The sequence below is a fragment of the Eulemur rufifrons genome, chromosome 29 (assembly GCF_041146395.1).
Source record: "Eulemur rufifrons isolate Redbay chromosome 29, OSU_ERuf_1, whole genome shotgun sequence".
Lineage (NCBI taxonomy): Eukaryota > Metazoa > Chordata > Mammalia > Primates > Lemuridae > Eulemur > Eulemur rufifrons.
The window spans coordinates 81,274,749-81,297,119 of record NC_091011.1 but is presented as its reverse complement, the minus strand read 5'-3'; the positions used below and the strand labels follow the sequence as shown (position 1 = coordinate 81,297,119).

At 39.4% G+C, this 22,371-nt stretch overlaps 1 protein-coding gene across 1 annotated transcript in view; it reads right to left on the bottom strand.

Annotated features, from left to right (window-relative positions):
• Window positions 1–22,371, bottom strand: part of MKLN1 (muskelin 1) — a 272,020-nt gene that overhangs the window by 233,148 nt on the left and 16,501 nt on the right. The window contains exon 2 of the mRNA XM_069462688.1: window positions 15,400–15,522. Within this exon, the coding sequence (XP_069318789.1) occupies window positions 15,400–15,416 (17 nt within the window). The 5' untranslated portion in view covers window positions 15,417–15,522. The remainder of the gene's footprint in view (window positions 1–15,399; window positions 15,523–22,371) is intronic.

Here is a 22,371-nt window from a genome sequence, read left to right as displayed (position 1 = left end):
GCATCTACCCAAAAGAACAAAAGTCATTCTATAAAAAAGACACCTACACCCGAATGTTTACAGCAGCACAATTCACAATTGCAAAGATGTGGAAACAACCCAAATGCCCATTAATACATGAGTGGATTAGTAAAATGTGGTATATGTATACCATGGAGTATTACTCAGCTGTAAGAAATAACCGTGATATAGAATCTCTCTCTTTTGTTCTCCTAGAGAGAGTTGGAACCCATTCTACTAAGTGAAGTATGCCAAGAATGGAAAAATAAGCACCACATGTACTCACCAGCAAATTGGTTTCCCCGATCATCACCTAAGTGCACATTTGGGAATAACACCAATTGGGGGTCTGACAGATGTTGGGGGTGAGGGGAGGGGATGGGTGTATACCTACATAATGAGTGCGATGTGCACTGTCTGGGGAATGGACACGCTTGAAGCTCTGACTCAGGGGGATGGGGGGGGTGGGCAATATACATAACCTAAATTTTTGTACCCCCACAATAAGCTGAAATAAAAAATAATAATAAGAATAAATAAATAAATTGGCCGGGCGCGGTGGCTCACGCCTGTAATCCTAGCACTCTGGGAGGCCGAGGCGGGTGGATCGCTTGAGGTCAGGAGTTCGAGACCAGCCTGAGCAAGAGTGAGACCCCCGTCTCTACTAAAAATAGAAAGAAATTATATGGACAGCTAAAATATATATATACAAAAAAATTAGCCGGGCATGGTGGCGCATGCCTGTAGTCCCAGCTACTCGGGAGGCTGAGGCAGGAGGATCGCTTGAGCCCAGGAGTTTGAGGTTGCTGTGAGCTAGGCTGATGCCACGGCACTCACTCTAGCCTGGGCAACAGAGTGAGACTCTGTCTCAAAAAAAAAAAAAAAAAAAGAATAAATAAATAAATAAATTTTTCGAGTAGCCCATTAAGAAAAGTAAAAAGAAACAGGTGAAATTAATTTTTGTACTATGTTTTTACTTAACTCGATGTGTCCAAAACATCATTTCTACATGTAAAAAATGTTAGTGAGATATTTTACATTCTTTATTTTATGCTAAGTCATCAAAGTCCAATGTGTATTTTACACATATAGGTTGAATATCCCTTATTTGAAATGCTTGGGATCAGAAGTGTTTTGGATTTTGAATTTTTTCAGCTCTTGGAATGTTTGCATATATATAATGAGATTTCTTGGGACCCAAGTCTAAAAATGAAAGTCATTTATGTTTCATATGTACCTATACACATAGGCTGAAGGTAATTATATATATATATATATATATATATATTTTTTTTTTTTTTTTTGCTCTGCCGCCCAGGCTGGAGTACAGTGGCAATCATCCTGCCTCAGCCTCCCAAGTAGCTAGGACTACAGGTGTGCATTACCATGCCTAGCTAATTTTTCTATTTTTCTGGCAAACTGGGTCACACTATGTTGCCCAGGATGATCTCGAACTCCTGGCTACAAGGGATCCTCCCACTTGGTCTCTCAAAGTGCTGGCATTATGGGTATAAGCCAGTGTGCCCAACCCTTCTATATAATATTTTAAATAATTTTTGCACAAAACAAAGTTGTATTGAACCATCAGAAAGCAAAGGTGTCACCATCTCAGCCACCCATGTGGACAATCTATGGTTGTTTGGCATCATCACCATTCCTGACTCTGAATTCATATGCTACCAATAAGCAATCATTTTATTATACTTATTCACACATAAGTACTTAACAGTAAAAAATATGACATACCATTAATACAGTGAAAAAATAATGTGTGCAGGGTAACTAAGTGGCACAGTGGCATCCCCAGGATACCTGCATCAGCTGTTAGACGACCGCAGGAACAAACAGTGGCAGGCTTCGGTCTCTGCCTATGGTGCCATTTGTAGTGTCATGTCAGTGCCCAAAAAGTTTTGGATTTTGGAGCATTTTGAATTTCAAACTTTCGGATTAGGGACGCTCAACCTGTACAGCATATCTTAATTCAGCCTAACCACATTTCAAGTGCTAAATAGCCACATGTAACCAGTGGCTACCATATCGGAGAGTATGGGTCTAGGGAAAAGGCTGTGAAGCATTTAGCATTATGCTAGGCATAGAGAATTCTAAAAAATTATCATTAATATTATCCTTAAGGGACTACTCACTTCTCTAGACTGACTCTGTCTACGATGCTCTTAGAAGTACCTGGAGAGGCTGGGTTGCTCAAGCCTGAGCCCACTAGTTACTTTAAGGGCAATTTCCTCCTAGTCATTCCCCATCTATTATATGGAGGGGACCACAGAAGTGGCCCCAGTGGGGTCTGCATGGAGATTATATACACTCAATGCCAGTGATCTTCAGTGCACGGACTTATGAAACCCCAAGAAGGAGGTGGCACCACTAATATGTCCCCTTCTCATATACATAGGCCAAAATAGGACATTTGCTAAAGCAACCGCTTGTTCCTATGTTTTTCCCTCTCCACATACTGAGTTGCTTAGCAATACATTGTGATCAAAAGTTGATTTGTTGAGTTAAAAGTAGAGTTACCATACAACTGAACAATTCCACTAGGTATATACCCTAGAGAATTGTAACACAGATATTCACACAAAAGCCTGTACACAGATGTACACAGCAGCATTATTTATAATAGCCAGGAAGTGGAAACAACCCAAACACACATCAACTGATGAACAGAGAAACAAAATGTAGTGTATTCATACAGTGGAATATTATTTAGCCACAACAAGGAATGAAGGACTGATTCACACTACGACACAGATGAAAACATTATGCTAAGTGAAAGAAGCCAGTCACAGAAGGCCACATATTGCATGATGCCATTTATATGAATGTTCACAACGAGCAAATCCATAGAGACAGGAAATAGGTTGGTGTTGCCAAGAGAGAAGCAAGAATGACTCTAATGGGTACGAGTTTTCTTTGTGGGATGGTGGCCGTGTATGGAACTGAGCCCGGGCTCCGGAGCCAGACATCCTAGGATAAAGTCTGGATCTTACTACTCACTAGTTTTGTGACTTTGGGCAACTTCCGTCTTCTGTGCCTCAGTTTCCCTTTACAATGAGAATGATAAGAGTCCCCACTCGGGGCAGTTGTGAGGTTTAAGAGAGTTTTAACATATGGAAAGTGCTCAGAAGAGCGCCCGGCTTGTGACATACTTTTTTAAACTTCATTTTCTTTGTCCACTTATCATGGAGGGACACTTAGGTTGTGTGACAGATACTTTATAAGTAACCCTGGTCACTTGGAGCCCTGTCCTTGCTTGTTTCTGTTCGTAGCATTTATTCTAACCTCCTCCCTGATAATGTGCTCATGTATCTTGTTTGTGGCCCATGAACCCCTACTAGAAGGCAGAGATCTTATCGGCCCGTTTGCTGCTCAATCCTAGGCACCTCAAACACAGGAGGCACCCCATCACGTTTTCTCAATGAGCGAGCAAACAGGGGGCCCTTCTGGCCGGCGGCACTGGGGAACCGGGAGGAGAGTGAGATGTACCTCTCACCCAAGACCCTTTTGTACCATTCTTATATTTTACCACATGCTTAGGTCCTTTTAATAAGAATGAAAAGTGACAAATAAAATACAGGAACTAAAAGAATACTTGGGCCTGAGGGAGAGGCCAGTAGCACAAAATAGTGAGACTTCAGGCATCAGTGCTCAGACAAGGGTTCTAGAGGAGCGTGAGGATGACGTTGCAGGCCACCTTGAGACTTTTAACCCCTGAGGACAAAGTGAAATGACACCTCAGAAATGGCACTCGGTCCCAGTGTTGAAGCACAATGTGTACACAGAGTAACAAGAAGTCTTATTAAGATCTTTTATATTGTGCAATATGTGTCCTGTCCTTACGGGCGCAATGAGAAAATTTTCCATGGCAAAGGGCCTGTTTCCAGGCACAGTAAGCAGAAGAGCTTGCAGAGGGCTGTCTTCCCACTTCCGCCCTGCAGCATGGCTAGGCAGGTGGCCACCGTGCACGGGATTCCTTGGGCGGGGACAGAAGGTCTGTCTCCATGGCCTGCTAATAGTGCCCTTCCTCATTCCCTAATAGGCCATCTGGAAGCCTAATAAAGATTACAGGATCCTGAAGAAGAGCACTGGACTTCAAATGAACTGTTCTGTAAACTTACTCCAATGAGTCTGGGTTAAAACTCTCCTCTAAGTTGTCTTTGGGGTCTCCCCATCTCTCTTTCCTCTCTCCTGCTCTAATACCTCTCTGCTCTCTCCTGCTAAGAAAAAAACAACTGATGAGTCACTAGCCCCTTGGGGCTATCCCTTTCAGGAGTTTTTGCATTAAAAAGAGGTCAATAAGGAGAAAAAGAAATAATAATGGTGATGTTAATACTAATGACAACAGTTATCAGTTATTGAATATTTACTGTGTGCCAGGTATTCTACTAAAAAATGGGTATAATTTATCTTATTTAGTCCTTCAACAACCTTGTGAGGTAGATATTATCATACTGTAATAGATGGGAAATGAAAAATTATAAAGTTAGCAAGTAGCAGAAGAGGGGTTTAGAAGAACCATCTCTAAAAATGTTTGCTCCAAGGAATTCCATCACAGAATTCACATGAATGAATTTCCAAGGTGGAAACCTGACCCTGTAGGGAGAGAGCTGGGGAGAGTCAGACACCCATAGCAGCCCTCAGTAGCAATGACATTGACAATCGAGGCTTGAAACGTCAAACAGCTCACTGTGTCTATGACTGCCTACCTAGGTTCAAATCCTGAGTCTGACACTGTCGAGATTACTTGGGGCAAGTCACATAACCTTTCTGTGCTTGGGATTATTGTTAGAATTCCGTGAGATAATACAAATAAAGTGCTTACAACAGTGCCTATAAATATATATGCGAGGCATTCAGATGCTATATACAGATGCTCCTCTACTTACAACCATGTTATGTCCTGATAAACCCACCATAGTTTGAAAATATCCTAAGTCAAAAATGTGCTGGGCATGATGGCTCGCACCTGTAATCCCAGCCACTCGGGAGGCTGAGGCTGGAGGATCACTTGAGGCCAGGAGTTCCAGACCACCCTGGGCAACACAGCAAGACTCCATCTCTTAAAAATATGCATTTAATGCACCTAACCTACTGCATGTCAGTATACCTTAAACATGCTCAGAACACGTTCAATACAGTATTCAACAAATTATATGAGACAATCAACACTTTATTATAAAATAGGCTTTGTGTTAGATGATTTGGCCCAGCATCTCAAGAGAGTAATGTGCTGTATATTGCTAGCCCAGGAAAAGATAAAAATTCAAAATTTAAAATTTGACTTATGGTTCCTACTGAATGCATATCATTTTCACACCATCATAAAGTTGAAAAAATGGAAATAGAACCATTGTTAAGTCAGGGGCTGTCTGTATTTCGATTACTATAAATCTCTACTAAGTATTACTTATTTCTAGCTTCCCAAATAACACAAGTGCTCTTTTACCTGATTTTATAATGTAGTTGTCGATCCATTTTCTATAGAATTTTCATTGAAAAGATGACATAATAGAATTTTGAAGGTAGACACATTTCCCTAATGCAACATTTATTTTTATTTTTGCATATTGCCTTCAAGTTTTCATAAATCTAAGCTACAAGGAGAGGACACTGTACTGAATCAGGGTTTGGGTCTTTGTTAACACTTTTACAAAGTAGCCGTTTGACTTTAGTGAAGTTATATAACTGCTCTTGGCCTTAGTTTTCCAAAGTATAAAATGAAGGGATGAGACCAGATGATTTCTAAGATACCTCTAGCTCTAACAGGCAATGATTTTGTCTATAATCTACTTGTTTTGGGCTTTCATAATATTCATAGGGAACTATATATATAAGGTACTTGTAAAACAATGTTTACAAAGCTATTAATGGTTAACTTCCTAAAATATGTCTGGGAAATAGTTTCACATATAATGAGTTCTGCAAAGGTAAGGTTACAATTTTAAAATCCCAGGAATTTCAAAGATAGCTACTAAAATTACCAAAAAGCTATAAAAATTTGTATCTTACTACATTCATGATATATATACCTTTACAACTAAAGCATTAACAATTCAAATCATTAATTATAAGCAATACATTAAGTTTGACAAGGGCAATCTAATGTTTGTGGCTACATAGTTATTAATTCATAATGTAAATATAAAAATGTTATATCTATAATTTTTATATCATGTTATTAATTTTTAAAGTTTCTCTATAAGACAATCAAAGAGGGAGAAAAATAAAGGAACAGTTCTACACTGACAATCAGATTGGCAGTGTAAAGGTCTAAAATGCCTATAACCATTAATGCAGGAATCAGTCACTGTTCCCCCCATTGCCACTTGGCATGTAGCCTGGTATAACCTTTCCAGAAGTGATCTGACAATACTGAGCAAGAGCTTAAATATGTTCCTCCCCTCCAGTTGGGTAACCCCACTTATAGAAATTTGTATTAATACTAAGGAAATAACATATGCACAAATGCTTTGTCACAGCATTATATATAAGTGTAAAGAACTGAAACAATCTAAATGGCAAGAAATAGAAGAATAGCTAACTAACTGATGCTGCACATATATTAAATACACGTATGTATAAATACATGATATATGTTTATTGATGTATATGTGTGTAGATATTTTTTCTGCCTCAGCCAGATCATAACATAGATAACAGGGGTGCTCATTGCTATTGGCTTAGTTATTGTTTCCAGGTTTATCAGTAAACAGAGGAGCTAGGAAATATATACATATACGTATACATCATAAGTTTATATCAATAACTTCCAATTCAAATCCAGGACTACAGGACTTTTGCCTAACTTCTTCTATTTTACATCTATATTCCCTTCCTCCCATGCTGAGAATCCTGATTGTTAAGGACGCCAAGCATGACAGGATTAGGATATCCCACAGTTATTTGCTTATCTCATATAACCCAGAATAGCAGTATCAATACTACCACTAAAAATATGAATACCAAAAAGTGTTAAAAAGTGTTCTTGCTGTTCTTTTTATCCTTAGGAGATATCCAATGAGGAATATGTAGTCAAATTAGTATGTTTTAAAGTCACTTGAAATAGTTTTCTGTATTCTATTAATTGGATATACAGCATCATTTTTTTAAAAAATTAAGAATTGCATTTTTAAAAATTAATATTTTTATAATTATGTAAAACATTGACATGATTTCAAAGTCAAATCTACAAAACAAGGTAAATTCAAAGAAGTCTAATTTCTATCCCTATCTCCTCCACTTTGTTCCCTCCCCCTTTTATAGGTAACTATTATTTTGTGAGGTTTATCCTCCCATTGTTTGTTTTTTAACATGAGCAAATATGTTTACACACATAGGTATGTGTGTATGCATGCATGTATGTATATGTATATTAACATACATATATATCCATTCTTACATATATGTTGGCATCCTAGACTCACTTTTCTCCCCATTTTTTTTTTACTTATATCCTAGAGATCAATCCATAATAAGTATATCTAAAGGTTCCTAATTCCATTTTACAGCTGCACAGACTCCATTGTGTGGGTGTACCACGGTCCTCTATTAATGGACATTTGGGGTGTTTCTAGTCTTTTGCTGTTATAAATAGTTTCTGTCCTATGGTTTTGTATTATATTTATATATTCTCACATCTTAAATATAAATAGATTTTTACTATGTGGAAATATACAAGATGAGCCTAAACCCATCTTATATCAAATAGTAGGAGAACCATCAAAAACTACTAGGGTTACGGCAGAAGAAGTCAAGAGCCAATTTGAAGATGTTACCACAGCCCTAATAAAGATAATTTGATCATTAATAAGAATAATAAATGATATGTACTGAAACACATTAAATGTTTCAATTAATGAGTTTAAAATGATAAGTAAAAAACAGAAACAAAAGCTACTTAAAATAACAAGACAAAACAAACACCATTGGCACAGGCCAGAAAATCAACTCAAGGAATAATAAAAGTAAAATATCACCGTATCTGCAATCCTTAATGAACTAATAGATCTAAGTCTACATCACAAAAGAAGACATTATTAGACATTATGCACCTCCTAATGGCAAAACACTCCACTACCTATGAGGCAGTATTGCAAAAAAATAAAAAGTAAAATAAAAATAAATCCACATTTAAGAAAGCCTATAGAGGGTTATAAGATATACAGAGGACAGAGAGACATATTAAACTGTACTATGGAAATGCAATCAGAAAAATTCAGTCTGTGGGAAGTTCTACAGGACAAACAGCTTAGTTTCTTCAACAATTAAATTGCAAGGAAAAAAATGATAGAGTGGTAACCTGGTAACCTATATATTAGAAGAGATTTAAGAGACATATAAACCAATGTCAGTATGTTAGCCTTATTTGGATCCTGCTTCAAACAAACTATAAAAATAAGTTATGACATTTATGAGACAAGTGAAACTTTGAACACTGACTACTTCATGCTATTAAAACTATCAATTAATTTAGATGTGACCATGGTTATGTTTTTAAAAAGCCCTTATCTTTTAAAGAACCACAATAAAATATTTATGGATCAAATGATACAATATCTGAAATTTGCTTCAAAATAAAATGAGTGGGGAGAGGAAGAGGATATTGATGGGCTAGCTGTGGGTTCATAGGTAGACAAGATTTATTATGCTCTCTGCCTGTTTTTCTTTATGTTTTAAATTTTCTGTAATAAAACATAAATATGAACTTATATATAATGGATATTTTGGTATGTGTAGGTGTGTGTACATGTATGTGTTTGTGTGTGTATAAAAACACCCACTATAAGAAAATACAACAAAATGTTAATGGTGATTATCTCTGGGTGATAGAATTATGATTTGGTGATTTTTATTTTCTTCTTTTTACTCTATTGGATATTCTACATTTTTTATACTGCACATGTATTCTTTTTAATAAGCAAAAAGTTTTTTAAAAAGCCAAATATTTCTATTGTTTAACAATGCCATTTTTACAATTCAACTATAATTCATTTCTGATGCAGTGAATAAAGTAACTATGCATAATACTTTTTAAATAAAATTGGACAAGGCTAATTATTTAATATTTAATTATATTTAGTTTTGATTGAGTACAGATAATAGTTTATGAAAATATAGCTCTAAAGTAAAGTTTAAGGTTTGGAAATTCTGTCATTTGGTGTAATAGAATAATCTTAAATTTATAGCTTAGGAGTAAATAGTTAAGTTTTTCCTCCTCCTTACATAACACAAAACAACAGATCCAGTTTGGCACAAACTTTCTCCTCCAAAGTCACCTTTGTGCTGAAATCCAGCACCTCAGGTTTCGGGCAAGTAGCTTGCAGATGAGAACAGAGTTCTTAGCAAATTTTTCTTATAATTTTACTAAAATGTTAGTTCCTGGCAACTTGGGAGAGTCCTTTTTTCATAGTTAAGTGGGTCAGAGGGAACGCTTCCCCTTCCTACTTTCTGATATGCAGAGGGAGCCAGCAGTTATCAAATTAAACCACCCCTTTGTATCACTGAAATAAATGTAAGGCCACAACAGTAGATACAATTAAAGAAAAGGGGAGTTAATGAATATATTTAGTATGCTAATATTTAATACAAAATACTAAATGGTTTGTTGTTCAATTATGAGAAAATTAGTTCTTTAAGATTAATACAATTTTTAAAAACAAACATAAAAATAAGAATATTTTGTAATTATACATATCATTATTTAAATGTTCTGTAATCAGATAACTGTTCCTTCTTTATTTATTTTGAAATAGACATTTTATTTATTTAATTTTCCTTCTTCCATTTGTTCATATGTCATTTTCTCCTCAATAAACCATGGTTGGCTCCTGTTACGAAATATATTAACAGATTATCATTGAGTTACCTTTTTGTTCTAAATGTAGGCTTTAAAGCAAAATCATAGGTAGATGTAGTTATGCATTTGGAAGGGAAACGGTCCCACAAATGGCTAGAGGCAGATAATGTCAATTTGGATCCATTTGTCCATTTGAGTTTCCATGGATTGTTCTTTGCTTCACACAAATTCAGTCTATACTTGCAATTATGTTCCAGGCCTTGTGCTAAGTATTTTCATATCTAATCCCAATTATTTAGTATGATAACCCTGCAAAATAGTTATTTTATTATTTTTATTTATTATATATATTTTTAGAAACAGAGTCTTGCTCTGTCATCCAGGCTGGAGTGTAGTGATACAATCTTAGCTCACTACAGCCTTGGACTCCTGGGCTGAAGTGATCCTCCTGCCTCAGGCTCCTGAGTAGCTGTTATTACAGGCACACACCACCACACCCAGCTGATTTTTTAAAAATTTTTTGCAGGGGTGGGGTCTTGCTATGTTGCCCAGGGTGGTCTGGAACTCCTGGCCTCAAGCAATCCTCCTCCCTCAGTCTCCCAAAGTACTGGGATTATATACATGAGCTACTGTATCCAACTGAAATAGTTATTTTAGAGAAAGGTTAAATTGCTTTCTCAAAGTCACATAATAATCCAGTTACCAAATCTTGTGTTATAACTTTTAAGTTACGAACAATGATGATTGAGAACATTTGTAACAGTCTTTGGTGCCTAGTACTGAGCCTTTTACTAGAAAATATGTCAAATCAGTTCAAGGGCTGATATCCTTCTATCTACCTGGTTGCAAAAACAGGACACTCCCCTTCCCCACACAAGGAAGATGTGCAGGAGGTACGAAGTGACTAGATATCACAGCAAAGATGGGGCCAGCTGGGGTGCAGCATGCTCTCTCTCATGCAGAAACCAACTAAAAGTATCAAGGAGAAGGGAGAAGGCAATCTGTTCCTCACAGCAGCAAAGCAGTACTAGCCAGTCAGCCTTGGTCTTTTAACAAACTTAAGAAGGGTCAGACATCTTTAAGCAGTGTTTTGATTTGGTGACCAACAAACTAAAAGTCAACTGGGAAAGTTGATTCCTGACATATATCTAATAAGGGTCACTTGTTTCATCCCAGTAAACTCAAGTTTAAGAATTAAAAACCTCAACTTTAGTAAATTACATGTCTGAAATACTGAGAGTTCTAATTAGACATACATCCCAAATGCCAGCCGAGCCTACTCTATTCATTTACTCATAGCTTTATGAAAAACTGTTTGGGATGTGGTTTTTTATAAAGCAATTTACCTTCAGGCTTAAACTATGGAATATGTGAGAAAATTTTCTAACTTTTGTTGAGATGAAAAGGAAAATATGTTTAGGAGAACATGGCTACTGGGTAACTCAAGAATAATTGATCTAAGAAACTTGAAATTTCACATGCTAAATCCAATTATAAATTTCAAATATAATTTCCAAAATATACCCTTGTTCTAGCTGCTAATACTACAGAATAATCATCTTGATGGGGATCGACTGGGCATCAAATTAACTATTCCTATAACGTTGCACTACAGTTACTGCAAAGAACGTTTATTTGTGGAGACATAAAGACAGGTTACACAATACCTTGTAAGTAGACTTGAACTAAAGGATATTAGAAATAAATAGGAACAACAAAAATAAAACATGACTAAACTAACTCTTCTGCCATCATCAAAACAAATGTTTCCAAGGACTTGAACCCAAGAAAATAGAAATCCACAAACACAAAGGCCTTGCAAGATAATCAGTTGAATCTACTAAGTCTCCATAAATAACAAAACACCAAAAACCAAACAAAACCAAAAAAACCCACCTGCTTTGATGGAAAGAATGCCAAAGAACATTGACATTTTCTGCCCCACCACCTACTACAGAAATCCCAGCCTACAGCTGATGTTAAAATTGCCAAATCTTCAAAAATTATGGGAGATGGCTATCTTAAAAACACAATAGCTTTGATTGCATAGGTCATGTCCACATTAGTGTAAGTAGTAATCATTGAGGAAAGGCTAATCTACTTCATTCATGTTAAAAACTAATTCTTTCTCTGTTAGATTTGCCATGGAACCAGCCTAACTTAATTATTAAGGCACAATAATGTTGGATTGAACTATTTTTCAATCCAGGAATTTTTTTTTAATGGAGACAAAGCTTGGACAATTTAAGCAATTGTGTGCTTTATTTCTCCTTTTCTATATCTCTATTCTTGCTGATAGATAGTTATTGAATTTAAGTTGTTTCATTCTTAATGTCTTACATCTTCTTTTTAGAAAAATTTCAACCAGATTTCAAAAGGCTGCAGGGTAAGTGGTGATGGCTAGTTCCAACGAGTGATGAGTCATGCTCCCTAGAGTCCAGAGTGCTGACCCGGAGACCAAAAGGACAAATTCTGGCTGCCCTGAAAAATGTGTGTACCTAAAACATAGAAAATCTAAAGCTTGTACCACGATGCTTGTCAGTGGTTGTGTTAATGCACATTATAGATTTCACCAGACCTTTCCCAAAACAACACAGATGCACAGACTACACACCCATCCTTGTGTCCACATCACCATTTCTTCTCATTTGGATACAGTATCTGCTAAAAAGCAAGGTCACTTGAAAGAAAACTAAACTCGAAGTCAGAGTCCAAATGTGTGAGTTCTATCTCTTCAGGGGACTAGTGACGGCAATTTAGTTCAGTGGGTCAGTCTATGTCTGCTAAAGTGAGCCTGTGCAGGTACGAATCCCGGTTTTCTACTTCCTGTCTATGCGACTCCAGGCAAGTTATTTAAACTTTGTGCCTTGGTTTTCTTATTTGTAAAATGGTGATGATATCAATAACGACCTTATAGAATTATTGCAAGGATTAAAAGTCCTAAATGGTTTAGAACAGTCTCAGATATCCTAAGCACTCAATAAATGTCAGCAATTATTATTACTAGCTGGGGACCTCACCTAATCTCTATGAGACTTTATTTCATCTTCTGTACAAGAAGGGGTCACCATCTCATCTTTATGAAGATGAATAAACTCCAATAACATAACATGTGGAAGTTATTTTTAAAACATAGTCAAGTATTAGTAGTAATTCCACTTCAACCAAGTGGAATTAGTTCCTTTCTGCTCTGTGCTTCCATAATACTTAACACACACACACACACACACACCCCTGCTCTAGCACTTGTCACATTGTGTCATGAGGATTTGCTTACCTGTCCACCACCCCTACTAACAGAGCATCCTCTGAATTACTTCTGCATCCTCAGCACATTGGACATACCTGGCACAGAACTGGTACTCTATAAATATTTGTTTAAATGAATGTCATCCAAACAATCAGGCAGGAATTCTCAAGGTCTTTCTCAGGAATGCTGGCTCATCACTTTTGCCAAGTGTCTTCAGTAGACCACCCACAAATGTACTTGTTTTTCTTCAGGTGCAATATATTGAGATTCTCTATTTCAGATGCAGCCAGTCATGTACGGTTCCATCTGTTCATTCTTTTCCCTTAATGATTATTGAGCACCTACTATGGTGTCAGGCCCCATATAGTTCACCACAAGTGGCAAATGCCTAGACTAATTTAGTCCCTGCATACTAGATAGACAAGGAACCTATTTACTATAGAGTCATCTTCCCTTTGAGATAATAAACTCCTTGGTTTGATTACTTCATTACAGTGACAGAATCTCAGGGTGGGAAAGAATGGTTCTTTAGAAGTAAAGGTCTCTATAGAATAATAATTAAGGTTAGGGATCTGCCTGCCTGGGTTCAAATCCTAGATCTGCCTTGTACCAAAATATAAGACCTTGAGCCAGTGACTTAATCCCTCTAAGACTTACTTTCCTCGTCTGTAAGATGGAGCTACTAGGATTGGTGTGTTACTAATAGAAATGACAACCACATTAATCACTTACTATGGTGCTTGCCATACGGTACGCACTCAGTATGTGTTTGCTATTTTGATCAATCCTACTCTCTCCTCTCCCTCAGTGTTTGGACTTCCATCATAAATGTATCCAGCAAAGGGAGCACAGCAGCCCAGCCTCTGGGCACCATGTAACCAGGGTCAGGGAATTTACTACCTCCAGTGGTTGTCCATTTGATTTTTAAGCAAATCTAATTGTTGCTAAATTCTAGTGGGTTGAAATATACACACTTACATCTTCCACTCACTGGTCCTCAATCTGTCATTCAGGATTATACAGAAGAAACCGAAATTCCCCTCTGCAGGCTAGCCCCCAAACTTCAGAAGGTGGCTCTGTAAGCTAGTTATTACCCTCTCCTTCACACACCCACACACAACATTAGATCCTTTTGTTATTTCTGAATAACATTGTTTACCAGATCCCTGATTATCCTTTTTACTCTTCTGAAATAATCTTCTGTTTATCAATGTCTCACAAAAGAGAACAAATGTGGTCTGATCACCAGTGAGTACTAGAGAACTAGTTCCCCTCTTGAACACTATATTTCTATTAATACAACAAAAGATTGATTCTTTGCGGAAGACGCATCACACTGCGTTGAGTCATCCTCTACTTACAATCAACAGGAGGCTCTTAATCTTCCTGATGTGCGCAGTTGTGAGCCGCCCCCACCCTGTACTTGTGCAATTGGATTTGGAGAGCTTTGAGTACTTTAGATTTGTACCCATTAAACTTTATATTGTTAGATGTGATTCATTATTACATTTTGTCAGGATTTGGAGGCAGGGAATCCTGACTGTATCCTCCAATTTATTTGTTATCCTTTCTAGTGTGTGTCATCTGTAAATTTGTTCACACGCCATCAATGTTATCATCTTAGTCATCAATTAAAGTGTTAAGGGGGGCAGGGCTGCAAACCAGACTCTTATGAGATCCCAAAAGACCTCGGTATGCATCAGCCTCTTAAGAAAACAACAATAACAACTTTTAAAAGACACCATTCATCATCCAATCAACAAATATTTATTGAGTGCCTTCTATGCACCAGTTACTGTTGCAACTGCTGAGCAAAAAACATCCCTGCCCTTGTGAAGCTTACATTTTAGAAGGGGAAATAGATAGTAAACAAATAACACTAAGTGTTATGAAAAACAAAATCAGGTAAGGGGCTAGAGACATCTGGCAGTGGGGCTAGGGTGGGTTGCCTGTATGTGGTGTGGCTAAAGCAGAGTTGGTTTTGAATGTTGATTGCACTGCTCATGTCCTGCGTTCCTCATGGGCATTGGCCCAAAGGTGTCCCAGAGTGGGCAGCAAGTCTTTCTGATTTCTCAAAATCCACTTTTCTCTATGCAGAGTCACATTAGAAACAAATCAATAGAGTAATGATGAAGAATTTAAATAGCCGTGAAACAAAAAAGAAAATTTGGAAGGATATAATTCCTCAGAAGACTCCACAACATTTCTTTGTATGCATAGGACATTTATGCACTGTGAGAACAACTAGACTGGCCTGGAAGCCAACCACATTTCCTGATGAAGATGCCAGAGAGAGGAAACTATTAATAAATGAGAAGAAAACTGAAAAACTAACACTTACCTTATTCCAATCCCCATGTTCTCAAGTACGGAGTGAGTTATGCATCCAGTAGTTTAGGAAGAGTCAGGAGGATAATGCTTGGTTGATCCCAAAACGTGGCTCGGAGAGTCTGGATATTGAACTCTAGAAAAGAAGCCCATAAAGGATAGATTTGAAATCTACCTCTGTTAATTACTCTCACTCTCAGCACATGATTCTAATGTTGATACAGTCTTCCAAATATCTTTAATCTTTTTTATTTTTATGTTTTTTGGAGACAGGTTCTCACTATACACAGCCTGGCCTCACACTCCTGGGCTCAAGCGATCCCCCTGCCCCAGACTCCCAATAAGTTGGGAGTATGGCATGCACCACTGAGCCCAGCAATATTTTTACTCTTTAAATCCCTCCGATGTTAGAGGGACTTGGCAAATCTTTGTTTAGTAAAATACTAATTGCTTCTTCTGTCTGGAAATTTATTTTATATTTTCACCGTGATACTTTTGACATTCATATTCATTCATTCATTCATTCATTGAGCACCTATTTTGTACCAAATACTTAGCTGGTGTTAGGAACACAAATCTCAATAGGATAAATATGGTCCCTGCTTACAAGGACCTCACAGTAGAAGGCAAGATAGAACAGGAAAGCCGGCTCTTACAAAGTAGTGTTATGAAGAGAAAAGTACCAAGAGCTCTAGGGGGTCACTTAACCCAGACTTTGGGAGAATTGGAAGTTAGTTACTTCTACACAGAGACTGACAAGGCGTGAAGGGGTTAGTCAAATAAAGAGGTAGGGAGTCTATTTCAGGTGTAGGGCATGACATGCAAGTTCTGGAGGTAAGAGAAATGAGTATGCCTGCTGTTCTGTATACTGAGGCAGAGGCTACCGGTCAGAGTGGACAGAGATGAGACTGGAGAGGTAAGGAAGGCAGAAATATGCCAAAATTCACAAGCTGTGTTATAGAGGAGGTGGAATCTACTGAAATTGGTGATTGATTAAATGTTGGAGTTTTGAAGAGGGGGAAGTTAGGACTGAGGATCGGGCTTTTTTTTTTTTTTTTTTTTGAGACAGAGTCTCGCTTTGTTGCCTGGGCTAGAGTGAGTGCCGTGGCGTCAGCCTAGCTCACAGCAACCTCAAACTCCTGGGGTCAAGCGATCCTACCACCTCAGCCTCCCGAGTAGCTGGGACTACAGGCATGTGCCACCATGCCCGGCTAATTTTTTCTATATATATTTTAGTTGGCCAGATAATTTCTTTCTATTTTTAGTAGAGACGGGGGTCTCACTCGTGCTCAGGCTGGTCTCGAACTCCTGACCTTGAGCGATCCACCTGCCTCGGCCTCCCAGAGTGCTAGGATTACAGGCGTGAGCCACCGCGCCCGGCCAGGATCGGGCTTTTGACTTGAACAACTGGGTGGATGGTGATGTCATTCACTAAGACGGCAAAAATACAAATACAAAATCGAGAAGATTTGGGGGAGAAGGTGATGATTTCAGCCTTGGACATGTTTGGTTTGTGATGCCTGGGGAACACTGACAGAGCAATGGCAAGCAGTTTGATCTAGAAGTTTGAGGATACATGTTTAGGAGTCAACGGTACACGACAGACAACAAGAGACTCCACAGGGATGAGTGAGACACCCCAGGAGAGTGTGCAGGGGCAGAGAAAACGGCCCAGGAGAGCACCCAGAGGACCACCAAAGCTTAAAGGAAGGGCAGAGAATGGATCCCTGGAAAAAAAAAAAAAAAAGGAGCGTGAGAAGGTGCAGCCAGAGAGATGGTAGGGACACACTAAGTGTGAGGTATCCAGAGGATGAGGAAAAGCATGTTTCAAGAAGTAGGTTGTGATTAACAACGGCAGATGCTATCAAGAGATCAAGTAAGAAAAAGACTGAGAAGCAGCCATGAGGTGAGCACCAAGGAGATATTTGACCGGTTCGGAAAAGATCTGGATTAGCAGAGGCAGAAGTGATGTCACAGTGAATTGAGGAGGAAATGGAACCAACGATTGTAGACAGCTGTTTCAAAAAGTTTGCCTTATGAGTGGAAGATGCATCCCTAAACTTCCTTCCCAGAGGGAGGGGAGGGGGCCACCATTAGGCTCACCTTAAAGGATCTTTGAGGTCCCCTACCACCTTCACATCAGCGCAGCTGACCTCATGGCAATGCTCTTGGGGGACATGGCCTGTGTGTTGGACAGCGGACTTGGCCAAGACTGTGGAGCAAACCAGATCTGCCCTTTGCATTCTCCTCCTGACTCTTCCTCGACACCTGCTCCTGTCACTAGGCCTCTGAGGTCCACACAGGCTCCTGGACCAAGGCCCACGGTCAGGCATGAATGTACACCTGACCTCTCTGAGCAGCCCCACCAATGAGACGACCCACACAGGGACAAATCTGGCCTCACAAAATTGTCACACTGTCATTGTCTCCCACCTATTGTCCAGGCTTATGTATTGAGACCAGTCAGAGGGAACGGAGAGGCGTTTGGTCACCTTGGAGTCTGGAACAAGCAGCTGGCCCCGCAGCTGGCTGGGCAGCTATCCAAGCAGGGGGCCTATCTGAGAGCAAAGTCCAGGAGCCAAAATAAATGGGTCAGGTGGAAAACAGATGACCATAACTGCAAGCAGTGCTGAAGGTTGGTCCTAGGGAGTGAAGGTGAGCTGTGACATAATGAATGTTTGAAACTGATAGTGTCCATCCAAGAGGGGAGGGATGGGGGCAGTCCAAGATCAGGGACCAAAGAACCAGAAATGGGCTGAAGCTATTATACATATACAGAGGCCAGCCACAATTAGGCTGTACAGATGGGTACATCACCACCAGCTGTTACCCTGAATCCTCCCACGGTGCTGTTTCATTTCTCAGGCCTTTATGATGTGAAGTGAAGTTTCTAACATTCACAACAATCTTCAAACCTTATTTTCACCACCTCTCTCCTGCCATCATAACCCTGCATTCCAAGAAGATAAGAAAGCTCTGGCCTGGGGAGTGCCAGTGAGGGGCACATAGACCTCAGCAGTGACTAACCTGAAAGGGCTGCAGGAATAGCTATCCCTATGCTAAGAACCAGGAGTGGAAGTAAAGGCCTGACCCAGTTAATGTAGGTCCTAAATCAGTAAGAAAACTAGCTGCATGGCTTGATTAGTGGAGACCTTATTTCTAAAGTGCAATCATTCCCGGATACCTAGGTTCTCTAAAATTCCCACGAAGATGGAACTGAAAGGCTTAACTGTCTTCAGTTTGTGATTAGAATACAGAGAGGAGATAAAGGACAATGGTCAACACCACATATAAATACATTGTTTTTACCTACCCACAGACAGGCTAAGCTGCACAAACTGAGTTTTCAGCTGAAGATTTTTTTTTCATTTCACTTAAGTCAATAATCACTTACCCACTGAATATGTCATCTAATTTTCATTTAATGGGATTAAAAAGGAAAAACTAAATAATAATACCTCATTTGTGTATAATGCTTATCTTTCAAAGACATCGGCGTAACCCATTTTAGACTATCTAATTTATAATAACAACACCTTCCTAACTTAAATACTAGTAACGGCTATTATCACTTTAAAATTACTCATCCAAGAAACCAAGGTGCATGGGAATGAAATGACTGGTTCAATGTAACTTTCACATTAGAGGTGCCATAGCTGGTTTATTTTTAACTTTTTTTATGAAAAATAAAAAACATTTAATAATGAGACCATGCTTCAGATAAACATATTTATTAAGGTGTACCTTGCCCTAAAATTTTATTACTAACATGAAAAATATCTTGCTTAAAAGAAATAACACAAACCAAAATGTTCATGCATTCCACAGATCAAATCTCTCTCACAAATCTAGATCTCACCAATCACACTCTGGTTTCTCTTCAGATCGTATAAATCTTTCACCTTTTACCAGATCTCACCAATCAATTCCTACTACCCAACTCTGCTTTTCATCAGCACAGAGCTCATAATCTTGTGCCACATACGGTACAAGTCAATTGCGTGATCACAGCCCTCTCCATATGCATTATGTTGCACTGATCTTGTCATCTCATTTGGGTTTGGAAAGTACCATTATAGAGACAAATTCTGCATATATGTAAAGTCATTGATATACTTCTTATTAGCATCAATTTGGGGGCAACATTTCTCTGATCTTTTCATGTATTCATTCACGCATTCATTCATTCACACTCTAATTCATGCATCTATTCGAAAAATATTGATAGTGTGCCCCAAATATACAAGCACTATTCTAGATGCAAAGGATAAAAACAGGAATAAGGAAAAATCATGGACTTCCAGAAACTCACAGTCCAATGAGAGAGCCAGAAGTGTAAACAACTGTAGTTCATTGTGGTAGGCGTAGAGATGGAGCGACATACAACAATGGTTTGGGAAGCACGGAGAGGGAACCTCTGTCTGAGTGGGTGCGGAATGCCTCCTGGAGAAGGTACTCCCAGAGCTAAGCATGCCAGGGAGAAGGGGGTTTGGGTATTCCACGTACAGGGAACAGCACAGGCAAAGGCACAAATAAGAGCGTACAATGCGTTTGGAGAACTACAGGAAACATGAGATGACAGGAGGTTCTTTCATTCATGTATGTCTGGTTCTATTTCACAATCCAGGCTCTGGATGTCCCTATAAATGATCCTATAAAGGGAAATGTATTGTCCTCAGCCATGTAACTAAAAACACATTCTGTATGGGATCTATCCCAAAAACCCTTCTGAAACTTTGACTATTTGAGGAATATCGCATAGGTTCAAGATAGCACAAAATCAAGCTTGTACCTGGTCTACCCAGGTTTGTATTCTCCATATTTCATTACTGTTCTACGCGAGGGGGGAACACGTATGAACAGCCTACTTACTCATCAAATCTAGGTGATCACATAGCCCATTTCTATTATTATTTCAATATAAAATTTTTATATAGGAATACTTCGAAATACAGCATTTTCAAATACACTGCATTGGATGGGTCAGGTTTTTCCTGTTCACCTCTTCCTCGCTATTCAGAGTTGGTGCTTGCTGCCTGGCTCCCACAAGGATGAGAGCCAGCCCCACACACAGCCAGCGGTGTTAGGAAATAGTCTCTCAAAATCTACCTCCAAGTCTCTGCAAGTCTCAGCTCTTCCCTGAGGCCCCTCAGGGAAATCCCAAGGTCCATAAAGGCCTTTATGAACTGGGCCAGGAGGCAACAAAGTGCAGGCACAACAGACCTCACACAGAACCCTCCCTAGACTAACCCTACTGCCTTGGTAATCCTACTCTGGATTCCCTTTTCACTTAAGAAAAGCTTTGCACTCTGAAATGACATCCTTGTTTCTACTCGGAAACTTTCAGAGACTCTAAGAGTTCAAAATAACTCATTTATCTATTTTGGTTCCTGACCAATCATGGAATCCTCTCTAAGACGTCATTTCTTCATTTATCCAACTTTCACCAATCCAACAAGCATCTACTTCCTGGTTTCTGCGTATTTCTTAAAGCAAATCCAATCAGCCTTTTGCCCTATTATTCCACTGAAAACACGCCTGTGAATGTCGCAATGACCTCAATGATGTCAACTCCAGTGGTCAACGCTCGGTCTTCATCTTACCCTCTCAGCAGCCTCTCACCACCAATGATCACCCCCTTCTAACTGAAACACTTTCCACACTTGCTCCCATCACACCACGCTGGCTTTACCCCTACCCTATTGTTTGTTCCTTCTCGGTCTCTCGGTCTGAGTCTTTCCCAGTCTCTAAATGTTGGAAGTCCCCTTGGGCTTGTCCCTCACCAATCGCCCACCCAGGTCATTGCCCTGACGTGTCCCTGAACTCCTGACTTGGAAGTGGAAGAGGGTTTCTTTTCCCAGAGCTGCTGGAGTTTGGGCTGGGCATTGAAGGGGGAGAAGAATTGGCTGCAGGGAGAAGAGTAGCTTTGTTGTAAGGGGAATCGGATGAGAAAAGGCACAAAGATGTGGAGAGGAAAACTGTGTTCCAAGAATAGAGAGAAGTCTGGTGTGGGCAGGAAATGACTGCTAAGGTAGGCTGTAGCTATATTGCAAAGACCCTCAATTATAGCTAAGGAATCTGCACTTTATACTGAAGACAGTAAATAATTATCAGAGGCTCTTACAGAGGGGAAAGATATACTCATTCCTATTTTAAAAAATAAATAAAAATTTCAGTGGCAAGATGAAGGCTGAGCTAGAATAAGAGGAGACCAGAGCCAGGAAAGCCAATTAGAAGGTCACCGTAATAGTCTAAAGAAGGGATTAAGGTCTGAATCACCATAGCAGCAGTGGGGTGAACGGTAGTAACAAATCCAAGGGGGATTTGGAAGTAGCACTGAGGACATAGTTATCGATTAGATAGAGGTTTGGGAGTAAGGGAGACAGGTCAACATTGAAGTGCAATGACATTAAGCTAAAGGCAAGACAGAGAGCAAGCGCTGAGGGGATGATAAGTAGCGTGTGAAGCTTGCAGTGATTGTACGATGTCCAGTGCAAATGAATGACAGACAGCTCTGCAGCTCACGAGAGAGGTTGGGACAGGTTCCAAATGTTCAGAAGTCTGTACAGGTTCAGAAGTCTGTGCCCAGTGGTAGCTCAGCCCTCATAATGGATAGGATATCCTGGGGTAGGCAAACAGCGAGAAGAGGACCAATCGTGGAACCCTGGAAAAAAAGCAGGGGGCAGCTGTCAGAGGAGAAGCAGCCTGGGGAGCAGATTGTAAGGGAGCAGTCAGAGAGGGAACGCGAGAGCTGAACAGGAGGAGGTCTGTCTGCAAGGGAAGGGAAAAGAAACCTTCAAAGAGGAAATGACCAACAGTTCTCCCTAGGGTCCGACCTGGGCTAAGATAAGGCTCAGTAATGAGAAGACCTGATGATGAGCACCATTTCTGGAGAGTTAGAAGTCAGATTGGAATGGACTGAGTGAAGACTCCTCTTTGAAGCCGGCTAGGAGGGAAGCAGGTAATGGCTGGGAAGAAGGTGGAG